We start from the raw sequence: 21,280 nt of genomic DNA, 5'->3' as shown, positions 1-21,280 counted from the left end.
ATCGCGACATTCTGTAACATACTTACAGTGTGTGTTTGAAAAAAGGATGTAATCGTCCTTTACTTTTTTCTGGGGTGCATTTTATCCCAGACGGCCTAATAGCAAAGTGAACAAACGAACGAACGAAAATTCAGAAGAGCAACAAGAGATTTGAAGCTCATAGCAGACGCGCCCAGGAGATGATTCGCTCTGTGATTGGCTGAATGTTACTTCACTCAAATCTAAGTAACAAATCAGAGAACACTACAGGAAATATTCACGCTGGATCCTAAAAAAAAAAAAAAAAATTAGCAGGGGTCAGAATCACCTGTTTCTAAAAGTGCGGGGGATGTGTCCCCCCCGTCCCCCCCGTCCCCCCCGGTTGCTACGCCCCTGTATGTATATATATATATTCATCTTATAAAAAACATCATCAAAGTAGTCCATGTGACATCAGAGGGTCAGTTAGAATTTGTTGAAGCATCGAAAATACATTTTGGTCCAAATAATTTTTTGACGAAATCTAAAATATCTTAAACTGTGTTCCGAAGATGAACGGAGGTCTTACGAGTTTGGAACGACATGAGGGTGAGTCATTAGCCCTATTTGGATGGGACTATTTTTCTAAACTACGTTTGAGTTTCAATTCCTACCACCTGACGTCTGCGATTTTCATGTACCAATTCGGACGGGACTAAAATTATGTAACTGAGTGCATAAATGAACGTGAGTAATCTTACCTCATGCTGATATTACAATAGCCGGTATTAACAGTTTACGTGATCTTGCTCTTGATTTTATTATTTTTATAAATTTTTTATTATTATTTCTTTGCCGGTAAGCAAATATATGAAACATGCACGCGGTAAGAGCATCTACAGTAATTAACGTTGGCCAAAACACACAAGGAAACGCGTTGTGAAATAAAATATCACCGGCAATCAGAGACTTTCACATTTGGACGAGATTCGTTTTCTCAGAGGATCACTGAGTTTGCTGAAAAACAGTAGTTAATTTGCTCTGGAATTATCACAGAGGTTGTGTGAGAAAAACATTGACGTGGCTGATTCGGACGGTATTAAAATCACCAAGTGCCTCAGTGAAACACATATTTCTCTAACGACCCCCTGTAAAACTAGTCCAGTCCGAATAGGGCTATTAATGACATAATTTTAATTTTTGGATGAACTAACCCTTTAATCTGATGTGCCGCTCCAGGGCGCAGGGTGGCGGCGGATTACAATGAAAGTGAATGACAGCAGTAGGCTACTAATAATAGTGCACTTGGTTTGCAGACTGTCACTGTGTACACAATGCAGCTTGAAGCAGGCGGGAAGTATATAGGTAAAGTTACTCAAGTTTCATTATTTTATTACATCATATATGTCCTTTAGGAGTGTCAATATCGTGCAAAACTACACGCAGTTTTGCTCTGTGTTCGTTTAAGTAACGTTAACCGCTCGCCACGTTTTCTTCACTTCCGCGTCTGTTTATGCAGGTAAAGGAGGGATATTTTGAAGAATATGGACGATGAAAAGGTGAAGTCAAAAGTTACTACTCTGTCTGCGTGTTAACTTCTCTCCAGTAACTAAAGACACGTAATGACGTGCGATTTACGCTCATTTATAACTGCAGCTCATCTGTTTGTTCAGAATTGCACCGGTCCTCTTATAATAGCGCTGCAGTATAATGACCTGTTTGACTTGGACTCGATCTCCACGTCCACAAACACAGATGATGCACTACCCAAAGGAAGAGCAGTCACTTTTATTAAGGTAGGACAGGTCTGGTTATTAAATGTTATTATATTTCTGGGGAGGTTTTTTTGTTTTGTTTATGATTTCCTAATGCTTGCTGTGAATGTAGGCAGTGCAAATAGTGAACGAGAGACTTGTGGAACAGAAAGAGACAGAGTCTTTGCTTTTTGAAGTGATCCTCATCGCAAAGGAGTGCTCTGAAGAAATCAAAATGAAGATAGTTGAGAGTGTGAAGTATTATGGTAAGTTCACTTGACATTTTTAATATGGCACTTTATAGATTATATATAATTATAAAAATATGAACTATAACTTTTTTTTTTTTTTTCACAAAGTGGTCATTTAATGGAGGTGCTGCCAAAATAGTTTTAAAAGGTTTTGTATTTAATGTTTTGTAATACAGTTTTGACTTTGTTTTATTAACCAAATCATCAGAATCACCATTTTATGGCAGGTGATATATGTAATGAATGTAAAAAAATGTCATGCTACTTTTATAGTTCGGTAATAATTTATAAAAAAATATCTTGGATTTCTCACAATGATTTAAAAAAAATAATAATAAATAATAATAATAATAAAAAAACATAGGTTTTGTGACTTTAATACTTAAAAAAATGACTTATTTTTTTATTTACTTTTTTAATTATTTGTTTTATGCAATTATCCAAATCTTATATTGCATTTTTTTTTATCACCAGGTCTAGAAATAGGCAAATTTTTCTTTTGCAAAAAGGAAGAACTCATAAATACTCTTCAGTCAAACAAAGTTAAGCTGTTCCTCTCTACTGACAGGGATGATGTCTGTGAAGCTCTGCATACAGGTACAAAGTTCAACAATTCAGTTTTAAAATAATATTTATTTTTAATGCATTGTTTGTTTGTTTTTTCATCAAATACTTGCATTAATACATATTAAAGTTTGCCCATTTTGTTGCATTTAGGAATTCCAGCTGCTTTGCTGTACGATCAGTGTGATGATCACGTCCTCAAGGTCATTATCTCAGGTGATGCTATCGGTTTCACTGAGGATTCACTTGATAGTCTTTCAGATTTTGGATTCAGTGAAACCCAAATAGAGACCTTCAAAGCAGCAAAGGTAATCATGAAATATTTGTATTTATGCAATCATCTTTATTAGCCCTTGTACCACTTTTAAGTTTCATTTGAAATATAAACCTAGTCTTATGTTGCCAGATCTGCATGAAGGAGTTTGCCGTTCTGATCGGTCAGATGAGGAGGAGGTTTGGGCGAGAGAACAGCCCTCTCTGCATTTGTGTTTTAACAGCATGGGGCTCTACGAACGTCTGTGCATCTGCCCTGAAAACTCTCCGGGGATGGGGTCTGGATGTGGACGAGGCGTTTTGTCTGGCTGGAGCTCCCTGCAGCCCCATACTAGCTGTGGTTAAACCCCACATACTCTGGGATTGTGGCCTTCACAACATGAGGGACTTGGCCACACATTCCTGAGAGTTCGTAACACTAAGCTTGTGGTTTACAACACAAGTGTGGCTTACCTTTCATTTCATTCAGGTGCCATTTCTGTTCCTTTGCTGTTACACTTGACTTTGCATGCATTATTCAAAAGGGTTATGTTGTAAAATAAGAAGCATTCATATAGGGGTGATTTGGGTTTAATAGTGATTCACAGTACTACATACAGACTTTCTAGGGGTTTATATGAAGCTTTTCTATGTTTACAAAATTTATAGTACATGCTGACTTTAGGAATCAAATAAAAAAAGTTTAAATACCCCCAAAATCTACTGAAATTGAATGCAGCCATATGTACAAGACACCATATGAGCAAATCTGAACACAAAACATCATAATATATTTTATACAAACACTGAAAATACTGAAATTTAATTCACAGAGTCTGATACTAACATGGCTTGGGTTGAATTTCAGTAAGGCACTATTTTCAGCTAAATAGCTGTGATTTAATATATTGAAACAGACAAATATATACTAACATATAAGGTACAGTTCACCCAATTTTATCTCAATACAGTGAGATATTAAAACAAGAAATAATGTTTAATTTTGGGTGAACTGTCCCAGTATCCCTTTAAGATTAAAAGTACATTTTCAAGCAATGACACTTTTGTATTTGTCAGTATTAGTTATGCATATTTCAACTATGATGACATTTGCTAAATTAAAGCAAGGAGTAGTACGATATTTTGCGGTCATGCAGTAATATATTGCAACTGAAAAAGGAGATCGTCTTTGGCTCAACGTAGTAAAAACACTTACATAAACGGATAACACAAGCCATCGTATGAAAAAAACAATAAAAAACAACTAAATATCACCGGTCAGCTTGAAAGTGGCACATTCATACAAATGTTTTTAGAGACTAAAATAAGAATACAAAAATATATTTATGCTTCCAAAGTAATTCATCCTTCATCGCCTAGTTTTTTGTTGTATGTGACGAGGTTACAGGTATCACTTTCTAACAGTAGACACTACAAATATGAAAACCAGCATACTTATTGTTTGTATTTGAAATGGTATGCAGCTCTTTGTGATCAAGATCAAGTATTATGACAGAATTGAAAAACCGCTTGAGAGGTCTTCATTATACCACTGAAGTTCTCCTTCATTGTGCAACAAATCAAATCAACTCAGTCTAAAACATATAAGGAGAGGTTTTTAAAAATCTGATTTGCATCTACTGAAGTGATTTATGCTCCTCAAACGTAGATGCCCTCAGGATTCAAACCTGATGAGATTGGACTGTGGAGTTCATGGATGCTGCCAGCCACTGGATGAGATGCGCCCGGTCGTTTCAGTGAGCCAGTTAATGCAGCAAAGTCTGGGAAATGAAAGAAAACAATTAAAGAGCTTTGTCTCACATTGCATTGTGCTTGGGATTGTAAAGATTATTTTAACTACAGTTTGTGCTAAGAGGAACTCAAGAACTCAAACAAAATTAGTGCAATCTTGACCAAATATTTCCAAAGATCTTTGCTTTATTCCAATAATGGTTGCTTGTTTGGAATATCACACCACCATACTACTATTTCTGTGGTGTATAGTATGGATACAATGCACAGAATATGCAAATACAACAGAGCACGCTGCTGTATCCCACAATGCAAACTTATTTCCAGTGTGATGACTAAGCTGGCAATAATATCATCTGTGGTTTTCACTCATTATTTTATCAGCTACAGGCTGCATTCAGTATGTTATATGGTAATATTCATATTAGACTTAGTATATTAAACTGTTTGGTAATGATTGCAGGAATAACACGTACAATACCAACTCTAACCACAAGGTGGTCTACAAATGGAAGGCTTGCAACTGCAATGTTATTTTTCTTCCAGGCTTGACGTCAGTAAAGTCAGAAAGAAACAGCATATTTCTACACTCGACAGAGTGCATGAGTCAACTGCTGCAACTATAATCTTTCACGGCACTGACGAAGCAGGAGCACACCAAAACTGCAGTGTTTCTGAATCACCCTCAGCCTTATGTATTTTACAGGAGAAGACTGTCCAACATGGACTTGATGTGGAAGTGAAAAGTTACTTGGCACTGCACTAAATTAAACCCAGATGTGGTCTGGCTATTAATGAACCTTGTAAAATGGGCTTGTTACTCATTATGGTTGAGGTCTTGTCTTCATTCATGTTGAGTCCTAACAGTATTCATACTGTGTGGAGCATAACCATGGGGCTTTAGATATATTGGCAATAAAAAAACAATACCTTTATCATCTGTTGTGTTGCTGGAGTCCTCATCACTGGGCTCCACGGGCAGAACCGTGACTTTGGTGCCTGTTTGTTGAATGAACTGCTGTAGGTTTACCTGCCTCAACTCTTTGGTAAGCTGCTCCAGTTCGTACTGACTCGCCTGACGGAAAGAGGGTGGAGAAGGTGCTAATGAAATGTTTGTGTAGCATTGCAACTGGCATTCAGCCTGCAGCAATGCACGAACAACGGGATATAAACAGGAACAATGCTCCAATGTACTTTCACAAAATTAGCTCATGATTCCAAACACATGCGTCATTTTTGCATTTACTGCAATCACAAGAATTGAAAAATGTTTTAGATACACCTCTGCTAAAAACCTAGCATGAATTCCATTGCTAGTTAGTGCCAGTTTGGTACTGGTCCAGTTGGTGTACCTTAGCCAGCCATGATGCTCACCATTTGTTGAGGCTAGTCAACCTGCATCAACGTTTTGCTGGTTTAACTGCTTAAGAAGACTTGAGGCGGAAACCAAAAGTCAAGGTTTGGCTGGTTGGCCTGGTCCAGTTAGTCACTGCTAGCAGATGCAGATATTTTTGGATGGCTCTCAAAAGCATGAAATGGAAATGTTCCCTGCTGCCTTTGACATCACAGCTTAAGCTAGTCACTAATGAAGGACTAATGATCGTACGTTCTTGTGGTGTCATCAGCTAATCGGCATGTTAACATGTCTTGACATCAAACTTAAGACAGAAATACACTACACAACTTTTATATCAGTACAGATTTTAAAACAACTTGGTATCCTTCACTTGCCGACTGGATACAGAAGAAAAACTGTTTATCATAGACTAAACAACGTACAAAGATGACAATACCGAATTATAAACATTAATCAAACGTGATTAATATCCTTCAAATGGATTGAATCATTGTCTGAGTCTGGGACCATCATTTCGATTTTATGTGAAATCTCTCAACTCTGACTGGCCATAGTCCAGTGACTTTCGGCAACTACAGTAGCATCCGCTCATCCAGACAGCAAATTAGAGCAAACGTTTTGTAGCGTATATCAGCCTTTAGTGCCCATGAACAAATATGGCTGAATTAATTTATGTTATTCTGGGGGATCCTGCACCACCAAAACAACTGGTACTGAGATGAACAGAAATCATTTAATGGTTTATCTTGTACACTAATTTGCAGCCAACTCACAATACAGTGTGTACAGAAAAGAATCGACCCCCTTTAAAAATATTCTTACATTTCAAGATTCAAGATTTCATTTGTCACGTACAAGTTATATGACATACAACAAGCAGTGAAATGTAGGTCTGGTAACACTTTTATATACATCTTATATCTTTTACTTGGATGTTGTAAGTTGCACTGAGTAAATACAGCTAGATAAAGCCAAAAACTGTGTCCGTCTTCATTTCAGGCTGCAAAGCAACAAAATGTGATTCAAAAGGGGTTGATTCTCTTCTATAAACTCTGTATACTGGTTAAAAAGAATCTTTTTAGTAAGAATCAGTGGCATAACACCACTGCTTACCCTTGCAGTCTTCAATTTAAAAATGTCATACTGATTACTCAGGTTTCTGTTTGTGAACCTTAACGTACCTGCCGTCTCTTGCATGACTCAGCCAGCGAGCGCTCCACTGCTCTTGAGCTGTTTTCAAGCTGGGCCGTGTGTTGAGCCAGAGCCTTGAGCTCTGATTTCACTCTCTGGAGTCTAGCCTTCACTTCCCCCTCACTGGCCTGCTGGCTGTCTCTGATCTCCTTATGTTGCTTTTGAGCCTCTATGCCTGCCTCTACGCCGTGCAGAGACATCAGCCGCTGTTCCAGATCCGCCTCACAGCCGCGCACCCGACTGCTCAACTCCTGGAGGTGCTCCTGCAGCTGCCTCTCGCTCTCCCGCTCAATCTCCAGCTCGGATGCCCAGAATTCTTCTTCCTCGATGTCTACCTTGTTCCTTCGCACCTGCTTTTCCAACCTTGAAACTTCCTCCATCATCTTCACATACAATTCATCGTCCTCGAGTCCAACTCTTTTCTCAGTCATCATTCGGAGCTCTGCCTCGTACGCCTCCGTCCTGCTGTCTAGAAACGAAAGTGTCTCCCTCTGCAGTCTCACCAGTTGGGTAAGGTCCTCCATTCTTTGGGCTGATACCCGGGGGGAGAGTGACGGCGAATTGTGGGGACTTTTTACTAAAACCTCTCGTTGTCTGGCACTGGTGTCACCGAGCCTTCCTCCACTAAGGATGTCCCTCAGACTGCGGGGCGCACCGGTGTAGGTCAGAGATTTGCGGCGTGGTTCACGCCGACAGAAGGACCGATCACCCGGAGCTCGGAGCTTGGCCATCAACGGAAGGCTCTGCCGATGCAAGCCACGCTCTGGGCCTCGAGAATTCAGACCTTCGGTTGAGGGGTACTCATTGAGAGATGGACCTGTGCGGTGTAGGATAAACTGCACGTCGCCTGCATACTGCCCCCAAGTGTTCAGTGAGGCCACCGGACTCTCGTGAGGAACGAGATGTCGCTCGGTGTCCCTCCATTTTTCAATCAGTGTATAGCGTCCTGTGCGACCTATTGAAAAGAATATCAATGAGAACTATCAATAAGACTGGAGACATAGATATTAAATGTGCTCTCTGTTATGTAGCACAATTGACTTCATGCTTAGCATCATGCTAAATTAACCGCTCTTTGTAAAACAAAACAGTCTGATTTACAATCTCATATTAGTGTACATACTTCCCAAACGTAGTATTACTTTAACCTGTTAAATGTCACCGTCCCGTATACAGGACGCCTAAATTTACTTCAATATATTACAATTATATCCTAATCTAATCATGACAAACTATATATCGTTGGAAAGGTCTAAGACTCCTAAATAGATATTTGACCACGTTTTGTTATTAAAAATTATGAAGGAACAGTAAAAGATTAATTTATAAAAAGAGTGCACCTCAAAACATATACATCATAACAGGAGTTCTGACCTTTGTCACAAAAAATCTACTCCGCTTCCTTTTTCCCTATCACATGTTTTAGTAATCATCATAAATTATATATCATTTGAAAGCTTATATACTCCAAATTCATCTTATGAAAACCATTTTGAAATCAGACACTGCGTTACCATGGAAATCGTACTTTAAAATATTTTAGCGTGGTCCTCCCCCTTAGTGGGAGGGGTCATATTCCAAATATATTACGGTCTTTTAGAATCAAAACTTTTCATAATCTTGACAAAATACATATCGTTGGAAAGGTCTGAGTCTCAAGATTCCATATTTGGTGGTTATAGACATAATATTGAGAGAGAAATTGATACATTTGTGACAAACAAATGCATCCAAAAAATTCAATGGAGTTTAAATGACACCCGGTGGCTTTTTGTGGTATAACGCCTAAACAAAATTGCATATGAACCTAAATTTTTTTTTATATCAACTTCAAATTTGGAACACAACTTATTGAGATATATGGCTTTAATTTTATAGCAATTTTGGATTAAAACATATTTTATAAAATATTTATTTTATATAAAATATAATAAAAATAAAATAATAAATCTATTTACAGTAAATATAAACTTTTATAACTTTTTTATGCTTTCATTTTTTTAAATGATTTCACTTCTGCAATAATCTGCAGATTGTCTTCTTTAAAAAGAGACCAACCTTTATTCAAAAGCGTTTATGAATTATAACAATTTAAGTGTGAATAGTGTACTTTCACGTGTATGTTAAAACCTTTTTAATGAAAAAAAAAATAAATAAAATAGTGTAATTCTTGTTTAAATCTGTCATGTTATGACTTATATCATTGTTATGTGAATACACAATTATATTAAGGATGTTTTTTCCAATCTCGTTCCACCCTCTTCCGCCCATCATTTCCTGTCCTTTTCCACTACCATATTTGCTTTAGGGCAAAATGACCAAATAATTCTTCTTCATCTGATTAGTGAACTTCATTTGAAGATACACATTTGAAAGAGTGAACTGTGATTCTTCCCTCTGTAAAACATACAGATTACTCCCAAAACTGTGAAAGAAAATGGAGGTGTTCTTAAGAGTTTGTTCTTTCTTTCAGTAGAATGAGTCAGATTTTCCATGTCAGTGGGCACTTTGGTTGTGCCAGCACGTTTCTCCCTCATACGAGAGGGGGGTTTGAGATTATACTAGTCTGAGTGCAGATGAAAATAGAATCAAACGGTGACGTCAACCAAAAGAGGTTTGAATCAAAAACAAATTGCTTTGGGTCCCACTGGTGATGTAATTAACTGAAATCAGCTTTGTTGACCATCTCCTTGAAACTCCTTAAAATATGCCTGTTAAACTTGGAAAGTCAGTACAAACTCTCTGATACTTAATCTTCTTTACAATTATGAAAGGGATGATGATTACTCAATCAACCTGGATGCCAGATGGTTTCAACATTACTGCGAATTTATGGCACATCTGTGTTAGCAACTATAGCTTCCATGATTTAAATCTTCCAAACCATTCCATTATTTTTTATTTTTTTGTAGTTTAAGCTATTTTCCAGTTAAGAGCTTTTGACAGAAAAAGCATGACAGAATAGCATGACAGAATTGTCCATGAATGTTTTTGTCATATTGTGTTAGTCCTTGTGTGTTGGGAAGCCTGATACATTTTGGTGGATCAGTTTGTTCAGTGAACTACCTATGCATTTGAGCCATAATTAAATGTCAGTCCTAAATTCACACTTTATTGACCTAATACCTCTCTGACTCTTGGGTAGAGGTCTGCTCAGCAGAAGTGTGCATCAAAGGTGCATAGTGGTTGCAAAGGGGCGCTCGTGGGCCAGACCTAAAATGACAAATGGGACCCCCTTTCGAGCATGTGGTAGTCATTGAAAATCTGCAAGACCACAAGTCTATATGAAGTGTGCCTTCTGGGACTAAATAGTATTCCCAAAAGTCTATGCGCTGTGTTTTAAGTTTTCCCGCACTACAAGCAAATTTAACGTCGAGTTCACGCCAGCGACAGCAACAGATATGTGCTGCATTTTACTCATCATTAGCTAATTTCAAGATCAAAGACTGAAGAGCGTGGCATCAGCACTCGCAAAATAATTTCGTCTCATTACTTTTAATGAGGACGATTGTGTGTTGAGCGTCAACGACTTACTTTGTTTCACTGGCAGTTTGCATGTCGGCTTGCTGAAGAGATGCTCATTGCTCAGCTACTGTGTTGCATTAGCGCTGTCATATCTGACTATAACATGATATATACCCAATAACTTGCTCTCACACTTTTATTGTATTTTTTATTTTTTTTTTACATTTTAGGAGGAGTTAAATATACATATGTGGTTTCAGCAATCACATGCATTTACACTTGTCCAGTTTCATCAGGAATGCATTTCAGACCACCTCCTGAAGTGGTTTGAGTAATCAGACTTACAGTAAATCTAAGTCTCTAAAGTGTTTCGGAGGGCATTTAGTCCTTGGATATATTAGTAGTGGCCGATATAGTTTTTTTGAAAGCCAATGCCAATATCTTGGAAAGCAGGATGAACATTTAATTTCACAAACCTTGCAAACTCAATCAAATCCAGCGGTGGGATCTTGTGGAGTGTGTATTTTTATCCAGCTTGATCACGTGTTTTCTGTGTGACGGTCGGTCCATGTGAATTGAATTCTTTAAACTTTAAACTAGTGATTTCAAATTATGCTGTGCTGTATGCATTTGCCCTCTGTCGTATTCATGTCAGTTTCACTGTGCTGTATGTACTATATTTGAAAAATATGATTCCCAATGCACACAAAACTCCCAGAATACAGAGTCCCCATTGGTTACAGTGTCTTTTTATTAAATATTTATTTATTTGTGGAAAAATACTATAATCTAAAGTATATGTATGTTTGTTTTACACATTTCTTTTAATCCATTGTCAAGTTATTTCTAATTTCTTAAATATTAATAATTTTAAAAAACTACATTGGCTATTGGCCCCTCACTTTCCAAGATATCGGCATTGGCTGTCAAACAACACTGATCGGTCGACCACTTATACTTTGTAAACATCAATTCCTTTGTTTAACCATTATATTGGATTATTAGAGAGACTTTTATCTGTCTTAAACAGAACTGTTAACAACGACAGCGAACAAGAGGGAGAATGTGAATGCTGTGCACTAAGGCGATACCTTTCTCAGCGCCATCAAAATAAAAGTCTGAGCATTAAACACATCAGCCAAGCAGAAAAAGTTATCGACCAAGGAAGATATATACTATGTACATATTAGGTATCCGATTTGAGAAAACGCATGAATTGATATATATTAGGTATCCGATTTGAGAAAACGCATGAATTGACCAGGTGTAAACAGTCCCAAATATTTAGATAATACTGCCACTTATAACCATGGTTTCCATACATAAATATCAGTTAGGATATATTTGTTTTAATATTTCTGTTTAGTGTAGAGTTTAAGTTAGATAATGTCTAATTTGTTGAGTCATACTAGTTTTAAACAACATGAGAGTAAATAATGAGTTTTCTTTCTTACGTGAACTACTATGAATAATTTTGTAGCTTAACCTATTGCAAAGTAGCTTCTCCAACACTTTTTTTTTTAATATGAAGGACTGAATTAAAAGAGCTACTTCATAATAAGAGTCTCCCTACCAATTGCTTGAGCCAGAGCGATGACCACTTCCTGGCAGGTGGTGGCCTCTGTGACCCCACAGATCACACGCTGAACTCCATCGACCCACACCTTCAGCTCCATCCCGGGTCAAACTCTGGAGGGTCTGGGGCTGCTGGTCTGTGACGTCATACCGTCCTGCTCTAGGGGTCCAGCGGCACAGCCGTCATCCCCTAACGGCAACTCTGCAAAAACCAAAACACGGGTTAGGAAACACCTGGGAATGATATATACTTCTCACTGCCTTGTGCAGATGTTCTCATACTACAAATTGTGGACGTCTGAGATGAATTTGATCATTGACTGGTATTTCGTTTAGCAAGTCTGTTCATCACACAAAGCAATTTTTAAGGCGCCAGAGGGATTTAAATATCGCGCATATGGATCACTTTTGGTGTAATTTTCTGAGCTTTCTTATGTTTAATAAGGACAGCAAAATGAGTTGGAACGACAAGAGGGTGAGTAAATAATGACAAAATGGCCATTTCGGTGTGAACTATCCTTTTAACACTATTGTTTTGCTGCTTTATTTTCTTCTGTAAATGCAAATGATTTGTTCCCCATAAGATTTGTCTTTTTGTTCTCAACTGAGAGAACAAAGCTTAAACAAATACCCATTAACGTTACAATAATCTGAAATGCATCTGTCTAGGAACAAAGACAAGTGTTATAATGAGAGCATTTCCTAATCAGGAAAGCTTTGTAAAAGGAAATGGTTGTGCTATTAGCAGGAGACCTCTGAGCTTCCAGATGGACATGTTTCCTTCCTCAGATCTCTGACTAGTTGAACAATCAACTTTTGTATTGCATGTAACAAAGAAACAAGATACTGCTGTCTAAAAATGATTCTGTATCTTTGAAACAACAGCTTACACATGGTCCAAAAATAGCCTTTTTTCCAAGAAACAAATCTATGAATCAGTGTCTTTTGTGGAGGTGTGCTGAAGGTGTGAAGAGGAGGAGGATGACATGAAAAACAGTTGGCCGCAGTGTAGACGTCCTGCTACAGTGAGACCAGCTGGACCTCACATTATGTTCCTCCCACTTGAACAGGTAGAATTTTAGGACGATGGGCTGGCAGCCATGCACGCCGGAGCATATCTTCAGATTTGCTGAGAAAATTCATAAGCTCTCAGTTTATTCGCTCAGCAAAGAGAGAGTTACAAATACTGTGATGTAAAAGAGTCTCAGACTGGCATAAGGTCTACTTGCAGATTTACTGAAGAAAGTGCAATAATAAACCAAAGCAAAAATATAAATATCCAAAGTCACTGAATATATTTCAAGCTTTACAAATGAGAACATCTTTTTAAAACGAGTAGAATTCAGTAAGACAGCGGAGTCATCCAGAATATACAGAGCTCTCCGCATGCATGTTAGCAGTTAAAAGAGCCAAAAAGAGGTCTGAGTCCATTTACAAGTCCAGGGACTAAGAAAGCCTGCTTTAATAAAAAAAAAAAAAAAAAGGTAATTATGTCTGTTTCCCATCATTCCTAGTTCAATTTTTAGCCTGCCGTTTCACTGTAAATATCACAATGTGACTTCCTTTCTTATTATCAATAATATATACCTCATTTCATCATTTTACCCAAACAGTTATATATGAATTTTTAATAATTAATTAATGGTTAAATTGACAGTATCAGTTTTATATACAGTATTATGAATACAATATTTTGTATAAAATTCACAGGCAAGTTCAATTGGTTGTCACTTTGTGCAAAAATTTGTATCGATTGTCTTTGTGTTTGACTATACAGCTGCTGTTTTGTTTCTCATTAATATATATGTGTGTGTGTGTGTGTGACCCTGGACCACAAAACCAGTCTTAAATCGTTGGGGTATATTTTTAGCAATAGTCAAAAAAAAAAAAAAAAAAACTTTTATGGATAAAAAGTTTACGATTTTTCTTTTATGCCAAAAATCATTAGGATATTGAGTAAAGATCATGTTCCATTAAGATATTTTGTAAATTTCTTACTGTAAATATATCAAAACTTAACTTTTGATTAGTAATATGCATTGCTAAGAACTTCATTTGGACAAGTTTAAAGGCGATTTTCTCATTATTTTAATTTTTTTGTACCCTCAGATTCCAGATTTTCAAATAGTTGTATCTCGGGCAAATATTGTCCGATCCTAATAAACCATACATCAATGGAAAGCTTATTCATGTAGCTTTCATACACTGTATAAATGTTGTTATACATTTTTATACACATTTTGTTGTTGTTGTTAACATAAACTAACAATGACAAGATAATCCATAGTCTCCTTTTATTTTTTAGTATATTCAGGGCATTTTTATTTTCGTCCATTCCCTCTATTTCTTTGAAGAAGTTCTGATATCAAAACAAGTCCATTCTTTTCATCTGTTCATTATGTTTATAGAGCCTTGAGTTTGGCTCCGGAGGAGGGACAGGGATGATTTACTGACTGTATGGGGCACTATGCTGGAAAAGTAATGCACTGCAGCAGCCAAAGACCACAGCATCAAGACAGATCTCCTCTCTGAATGAAATTCTACACCCGTCCTGCGCTAATAAAATCTGCAAGCACACAAAATAAGGCATTAACCATAAAAAAATCAATGTGCAGTCCTCATAGGACAACCCTTTGGGACTAAAAACCAAGTTGTTAAAACATATAATTATTCAAATTTTTTCAACAGAATTAGCTCAAGATCCTTGGTAATTAAAAATAAATGAAAAAATTAACAAGCTGATCTGGAAATCTTACACAGATAAAATTCATTCATGATGCACCTTGAAAAACAGCTTTAAAATGAATCCATTTTTATCCAAAGCAGCTTACAGTTTTTTTTTTTAAACTTTACTTTATCAGGACATGTTTCCAAACCATGACCTTGAAGTTGTTATTGTCACCCTCTACCATTTCTGCAACAGTAACCATCTTGTTTGAATACAATATATAATAATACTTTGCATTAAACAGTCAAGCCATTATTTCCCAGAATTACCCAAGAGAAAAAGTGTCTTTTCACTTGCTTTTTTCAACCCTGTATAAGGGAGTACACTGAATATCTCTGGTTTAGTGCAGAGACATATGGTGCGGTGGAACCCCTATAACAGCTCTTCTATCTGAGCCAAAATGGAAAAAAAAGAGAGCTTATAACAACAAAACCAAATAGCTACTGGAGTCGATGTGGAGTTCTTGCCAAATTTCTAATTTTTGATTTATATATGGTTTGGAATCGTTCAGAATCCAGGCTGCCAACGCAAGGACATTCAAATCAGATTTAAGAATGGCTCATAAATTTATACGATATAAATGAATAAAAAAAAAATCACACTTTTGGAATTGTAACACAACATTGACTCAACACTGAATTATGTTTTTTTTTTTACATGATGCATTTCATTTTCTCCCCATTTTGCCCTTCTGTGAGCAGATAAGTGTTTTGTCCTTCATTTTTACTACCCTTTAGTGTCTTTGAGAACAGATGGAGCCCTGTAGCTGATAGTCAGATGCATTGTGGTGCCATTATATGTGTCCTTTTTCCAACTAGCGCAAAAGTGGCCTGCAGCCGACTCTATTCTGACATTTTTGCAGGAGCGATCACTGAGGCAAAGAAGCCCAGTTAACGGATGACTTCACATCTGCTGCATATATATTTGACTGAGTGAACCAAAAATACAAGGGAACCAAGATTGTCCAATCAGACATTGTACAAAATGCAATATCAAAACATTTGTTATATAAAGGTACACTGTGCAAGTTTTTGACTTTATAACATAAAAATACCATGGTATGTTTGCAGATATTTAAGAAACATGCCAAGTTAACATAGTTGTTTATCTGAACAACAATGCTACAGTCAGTTATTCTGTTTTGAAAATGTGCATTCTGTGTCAGAATATCTATTTTAGTTTTGGTCTGTGTGACTCCACCCACTGCAAGTTTACCCGAATGTATTTTAGCACCCCGGGTTGCCAGTTGGTGGAAAACATACAATGTATTTAAATTCAGTCAAGGAAGCTGCCAAATTATTGACAATAATTATGTGACATAAACTTGTACACATTCACTTACTTGACTTTTCCCAAACTATAATGTCGGACTAAAATATATTGAGTGCAACTTTATGATTCATACAAATTGAAATATGACTTTCCATTGCATCTAAATTTTGTAGGACTTGTCGCCATTTTAGCTCACATTGTCCGGTGATTTATTAAAGGGCATACTTGCCTGCAAAACATGATTTTTTAGTTAATAATTTTTAACACTGCATTTGCAACACTAATAAGTAACATCATTTTATTGGCATTAGTAACTGTTATCAAATAACATAAATATAATTTACTGCGTTACCAGGAAAAGTAATTAGCTTACAGAAACGTATACCCAACTCTGGCCACGAGACACATCCGAGTCAAGCGTGGAAATTGAGAAGTACAACATTTGGCATTTTGAACGGTTTTGTTCAGGCCTTAATCAGGAAGAGCCTGTGCTGAATTTGATTGCTGCCCCACCATGAGGACTCTAATCAATCATCTGCACATCATGATGAGTACAAGCGATCACTTTAGTTGGTCTAAATCGAGCTCTGCAGAAGTTAATCAAGCACCATTTGTGAATGTCACAGTGAAGCACTTGGGAACTGACTGTCCATTTATTGAAGCCATTTCTGGCTTCCTCATGATGACATCATTCCACTTGAAAACTTTGGGCCAGATTTACTAATGCAAACCCTGTTTTGGCATTAAAAAACTACTTTCAGGATCTACTAAAGACACAATTAGCAATGTAAGGCATCAGAGTTGTTCTGACCTCATTGCATACGCATTTGTAGGAGTTTCCATTTCAGACGCAAAGTTTATGGAAGAAGAGTATTTAAGTCATGCAAGGTGATTTACTAAGGTTTGCAATAGTCAGATTACCCCCCCCCCCCAAACAAAAAGCAGGTCTTAACCCATATTGTAACTGTGTTGTTAGTAGATTACGCACACCTATTTATCAGGTTTGTTTCTATATCTTTTATCTATATTTTAGTAGCATTCAGACCAAAAGTACTAAGTGAAAGAAACTCTTGCACCATGAACTGTGACAGAGGTTGTTGTTTGCAGACAGAAAGCAGGAAGGAGGTATAAATTCCAGCAGCAGTGATTTTGTGAGGTTTCTAAGGCTAATCTCAATGTACTCTGCTGAGTAATATCCTCTTACCATTGCTCATACTTCTGACTCAGGCATATGAATTTTCCCTCAGGAATCAATGAAGTAAGGTACCCAACATTTTCCCGCCAATTTTACTGTATTCCTTGTCCAACGTTGTGTGTAAATATAAACAACACATTTCATTTCAACCTGCTTATTAAAAATATTTGGCAAACACTTCTTCCTTATGCTTTGTCCGTGGCTAAAATAAGAATTTGTGGTGCTTGCTAAGACAAACAAAATCTATAACTACTCAAAAGTTATCATTGCTTAAACTTTGGATGGAATTTCTGGATGCAGGTTTTTGTATGGGCACTTACATATTCTTCAGGAAAAACTCAAGATTTGACAGATTCAAAACCTGCATAAAAACTGAAATAAAGGACAACAAAAAATAAAACATCCTCCAAATGGGAAATTAACACAGCGTATGTCCGACAAAACCTTACCTTTGGATGTTAAGAATCAAGTGAGCTCTTGGTAGAGGCTAAACCTCAAAGTCATTAAAGATAGGATCAATGATCAACAAATGAGACAAGATTTGAGGTCTTTCCAAAACCAGAGAGAAAGAGTTAATTTCCTGAGTAATGATGGTGTGCTGTTACTATTGCTGAGCTATTTTGGATTAACCTTTTATTCTGCTTATGCTTGTGCTAGCTTGCCATGCTACATGTAATTACTAGTCATTTATGCACTCTCCCATAATCAGTTGCAGGCCTGGGCTGAAACTGTTCCAAGAGTAAAAACACTCCAAGAAACACTTAGACAGACAGACAGACAAGTGTGAAATTAATCCAGATTTAATAGTGACGCAATTACTTTGTACAATGAACAGATTGAAATGTACTGTCAAACCTCAAATGACCAAATGGGGGGCTGAGGTATGAGGTTGATCAATGTTTTGATTCAAGAGTGATTAAAGCCTTAAGTGCAAAGTCTACTTCGGTTTTTACGAGTATGCGAGGGTCAGCGTACAGTGCGCATGACGCAAATTTGGTCAGGAGAATCTTACACAGTTACCGTCGTGAGATAGCAGCAACTTTAGTTTGAAAGTCTACAAAGAAATTTTCATCTGTCATAATTTCTGGAGAAATATAGCACAGCTGGAGTAAGATTAACTTTTCTAGAGCGCATTTGTCGACCTTGTACATTCGCGCACTCTATCAAATCCAGTATAGATTATAAGCAAGTGTGCACATAAAATACTGAAGTATACTATGGGCTTTACATTTCCATCTGTTCTTCACAGAAAGTGAATGTGTTACTTCAAACAGATTGTATTGTAACACTGCACTATTATTTTATTGCACTTTTTTATTACATTTGTATTTTTGTATAATTGCTTTTTCTTATTTATCAATAAAGTTTCGTTTTTGAATCAAACAATTAAAATTCATGAATGAAAATGTTTTCTTCTTTTTTTTTACTTTAAGGGCCACTGTATAGTGAAGTTACTGAAAAGATTAGCAAGTGACTAATGCTTTGTTGAGCCTTGAAGGCATGTAGGTGGTTATCCGAAGACTTGGGCCTTGATTTTACACCATGAAAACTGATAGCATTGAGGTTACACATTCCACGCAGCTGAACGCTGAAGGAGATAAGATGTTTCTAGCCCACAACCTCACGTTCTCTAATCAAAGACTTGCATTTGTAGTCATCGTCCTTGAGTTAAATGGCTAAGAAATGCTATTTTTAACATGGTAGGATTGGATAATAAAGTTCAAATGTTTTTTTGTTTTTTGTTTTTTTATAGAAGAACTGTTTTCCCTGGTATTCTCTTTTATGAGCTATGGCAGAATTGGAATATATTTTAAACCTTGTGTAACTTTTCCGAGGGAAAGTTAAGGTGCAACTCAAATGCAGAGTAAACAAACAACACCACTACACCATCAAACTGAACAACGAAAGACCTACCATCTGCCAAACACAGAGGACAACTGTGTCCTCACCAAATCTTCCATCTGGGACGACGGAGGAAGGAAAACAAACCTTCCTTCCCCTCCCCAGTAAAACAATAACCTGAGGTTTTGGAAGAAAGTGAGTGAATTCACAGTTAAATCTCCAAATCTTGCTTCTAAACCCCCTGGGTGTCCTGCGATGAACTTTGCTACTGTACGCTTGATTCTTTCACGTAGTTTAGCACATTTAGCCTGTAAGAGTAAAAACAATGAGGAGCTTTCATGGAAGGCAACAGGAAAACAACGCTTCCCTCAAAACTATGAAGGGAATAAAACCATGCCAGGTTTTAAACAAAGTCCTTCTCTAAGGATTTTAGATGGCAAGAACAGTCTACCTACTGTGGTTTTTAACTACGCTCTTGTAAATCTCAGAGTTTGTCGAGTCCCAAGTCTCAGCTGAGGTGCTTTAATACACTTCAGAATAAACGTCTCCTCCAAAACCTACCTCCAAACTCACAGCTAGGACGCAGACTGGCAGAATCGCTAACATCTGGATGGCACGTTTCGCTTGATATAATACTGCCTTTGTTCTTTTGCCATGGTTGTGACCAGCAGGCAAGCTTTGAAGGACCAGCCAAAAACTGAGTTACGAGTGTACTGGATGAAGTGTCAATGTGACTAAGTGGTTTATTAATAATCTCTCATGATCTTACCACTTTTGGTAAAGTATTTATGCATTCCCACGCTAAAGCATTTTGCATACTTTTGTGGCAATACAAAAATGCACTCGAGATGTTTTTTTGATTGAATAGTATTTAGCAGTAAATAGCCTACATGATATAAGATATAACCAGATGATTGTAAATCTCCATAATCTTTGTTAGAACCACCAAAGCCAGTATTATCTATTGCATTGTATGACGTGTAGCTATTCTACATCCCATACACAAATTAAAAGTGCATTAAATAATGTTTTAATAGCTAGATAATAACTGGGTTTCGTAGTAACCATATACTGCATCAAATAAAAGTTTAAATTGTCAAACTTACACATAGGCTACTCATGTTTTTTAAGCAGAATGATCCTTCAAATATCAGTAATTGAATAAAAATAGTATTGCAAAAATCTGAAAATAATAAAAGTTGAGAGACTTTACAAATAAAATAACCCAAATCTACCATCTCTATATTGATATACTGGTTAAAAATTAATTGCATCCACATTTAGAGGACAAAAAAGGAGCAGTGACTTTTGATTCAGATTTTGATTTGATTAAGAAACTCACATCTTGTGTTGATGTCAATTGATATGATGGTCTGCATACAGAATACTAAAAAAAATAAAAAATAACGTTCTGTTTTAATATTGTTTTCTTTTAAGTTAAATAAAACATTAATGATTGTGTTATTCCGTTAAAACGTTAGATCTGAAAATGAAGACAAAGTTAAATCATGCAACTAAATATTTCAGATTGTCTTGCTGAATGCGTAATATAGGCTAACTGCTGTTTTTAAGTTACATTAATTAATAATTCGGTTTTCCGCATGAAAAATCTGTACATTCTTACCTTTGTGATTAAATGTAGAAAAACACTGATCCACTTTTTGTCCGAGTCGATGTTACGATGACCAAAGTTTGTAACGTTGCAATAAACTATAAGGACAATGTAATATTCAGGGGTTTTCTCTGCATTAAGCTAAATATAAACGAACTGCTGTTATACTTTGTATTTTTTTACAGCGCAAAAGACTGAGAAAATTTGCGGATTTCATCCGTAAGTATCACCGCCCCACAGAAAAAAAGTTTTCCCACTGTGTGTTGCAGTCAGTCCATCCGAGATAGACTGTGGAAAACACGATCGTCTCATCTACTCGCCGTATTCTGTGAAGTCCCGCCCTCAATCTCTTAACTGTCCAATCAGAGACCGCTTTGTGAGGCTCCTATTGGCCCATCTCGTCGCAGGAGGCGGGACTTGTGTGAATACCGTTCTCTTCCTCAAGAGGTCAGTCGACGGCCCAGAAAACCAAAGCCTCCATTGAGCTGCATTAATCTGGACCTTTTTTTTTT

The 21,280-nt window shown here is 36.9% G+C and overlaps 2 protein-coding genes across 5 annotated transcripts; one reads left to right on the top strand and one right to left on the bottom strand.

The window, feature by feature from the left end:
* The first annotated feature begins 1,211 nt into the window (after positions 1–1,211).
* LOC127947279 (cytosolic 5'-nucleotidase 1B) lies at positions 1,212–5,437 on the top strand. Of its 3 annotated transcripts, none has more exons than XR_008151261.1 (8): positions 1,212–1,323; positions 1,478–1,517; positions 1,632–1,754; positions 1,846–1,978; positions 2,438–2,560; positions 2,681–2,835; positions 2,934–3,269; positions 5,078–5,437. XR_008151261.1 is itself a non-coding variant. In XM_052544282.1 (7 exons), exons 2-7 carry the CDS (start codon positions 1,503–1,505, stop codon positions 3,204–3,206), a joined length of 822 nt encoding a protein of 273 aa, XP_052400242.1. In that variant the 5' UTR covers positions 1,212–1,323; positions 1,478–1,502; the 3' UTR covers positions 3,207–3,498. The 3 variants fall into 3 exon arrangements, 1 of the variants encoding a protein (XP_052400242.1); XR_008151262.1 differs by lacking the exon at positions 5,078–5,437 and adding an exon at positions 4,449–4,586; XM_052544282.1 differs by lacking the exon at positions 5,078–5,437 and having other exon boundaries at positions 2,934–3,498.
* Positions 3,355–21,058, bottom strand: LOC127947278 (ras association domain-containing protein 8-like). Of its 2 annotated transcripts, XM_052544280.1 has the most exons (6): positions 20,781–21,043; positions 20,499–20,543; positions 12,118–12,321; positions 7,070–8,034; positions 5,462–5,606; positions 3,355–4,560 (listed from the first exon to the last, which is right to left on the bottom strand). In XM_052544280.1, exons 3-6 carry the CDS (start codon positions 12,218–12,220, stop codon positions 4,439–4,441), a joined length of 1,335 nt encoding a protein of 444 aa, XP_052400240.1. In that variant the 5' UTR covers positions 12,221–12,321; positions 20,499–20,543; positions 20,781–21,043; the 3' UTR covers positions 3,355–4,438. The 2 variants fall into 2 exon arrangements, with proteins under 2 accessions (XP_052400240.1, XP_052400241.1); XM_052544281.1 differs by lacking the exon at positions 20,499–20,543 and having other exon boundaries at positions 20,781–21,058.
* Between the last annotated feature and the right edge of the window lie 222 nt (positions 21,059–21,280).

Source organism: Carassius gibelio, chromosome A25 (genome assembly GCF_023724105.1).
Source record: "Carassius gibelio isolate Cgi1373 ecotype wild population from Czech Republic chromosome A25, carGib1.2-hapl.c, whole genome shotgun sequence".
Classification (NCBI taxonomy): domain Eukaryota; kingdom Metazoa; phylum Chordata; class Actinopteri; order Cypriniformes; family Cyprinidae; genus Carassius; species Carassius gibelio.
This window is presented reverse-complemented; position numbering and strand designations above follow the sequence as displayed.

Bases quoted from the DNA above. Each gene is read 5' to 3' on its own strand.
- LOC127947279 (XM_052544282.1), top strand. The intron at 1,979-2,437 runs GTAAGTTCACTT...TTTTATCACCAG, and splicing joins TGAGAGTGTGAAGTATTATG to GTCTAGAAATAGGCAAATTT. The intron at 2,836-2,933 runs GTAATCATGAAA...TTATGTTGCCAG, and splicing joins AGACCTTCAAAGCAGCAAAG to ATCTGCATGAAGGAGTTTGC.
- LOC127947278 (XM_052544281.1), bottom strand. From the start codon at position 12,220: ATGGAGCTGAAGGTGTGGGTCGATGGAGTTCAGCGTGTGATCTGTGGG. The intron at 5,607-7,069 runs GTACGTTAAGGT...TCTTTCCGTCAG, and splicing joins AGTCATGCAAGAGACGGCAG to GCGAGTCAGTACGAACTGGA. The intron at 4,561-5,461 runs GTATTGTTTTTT...TTCATTTCCCAG, and splicing joins CAACACAACAGATGATAAAG to ACTTTGCTGCATTAACTGGC.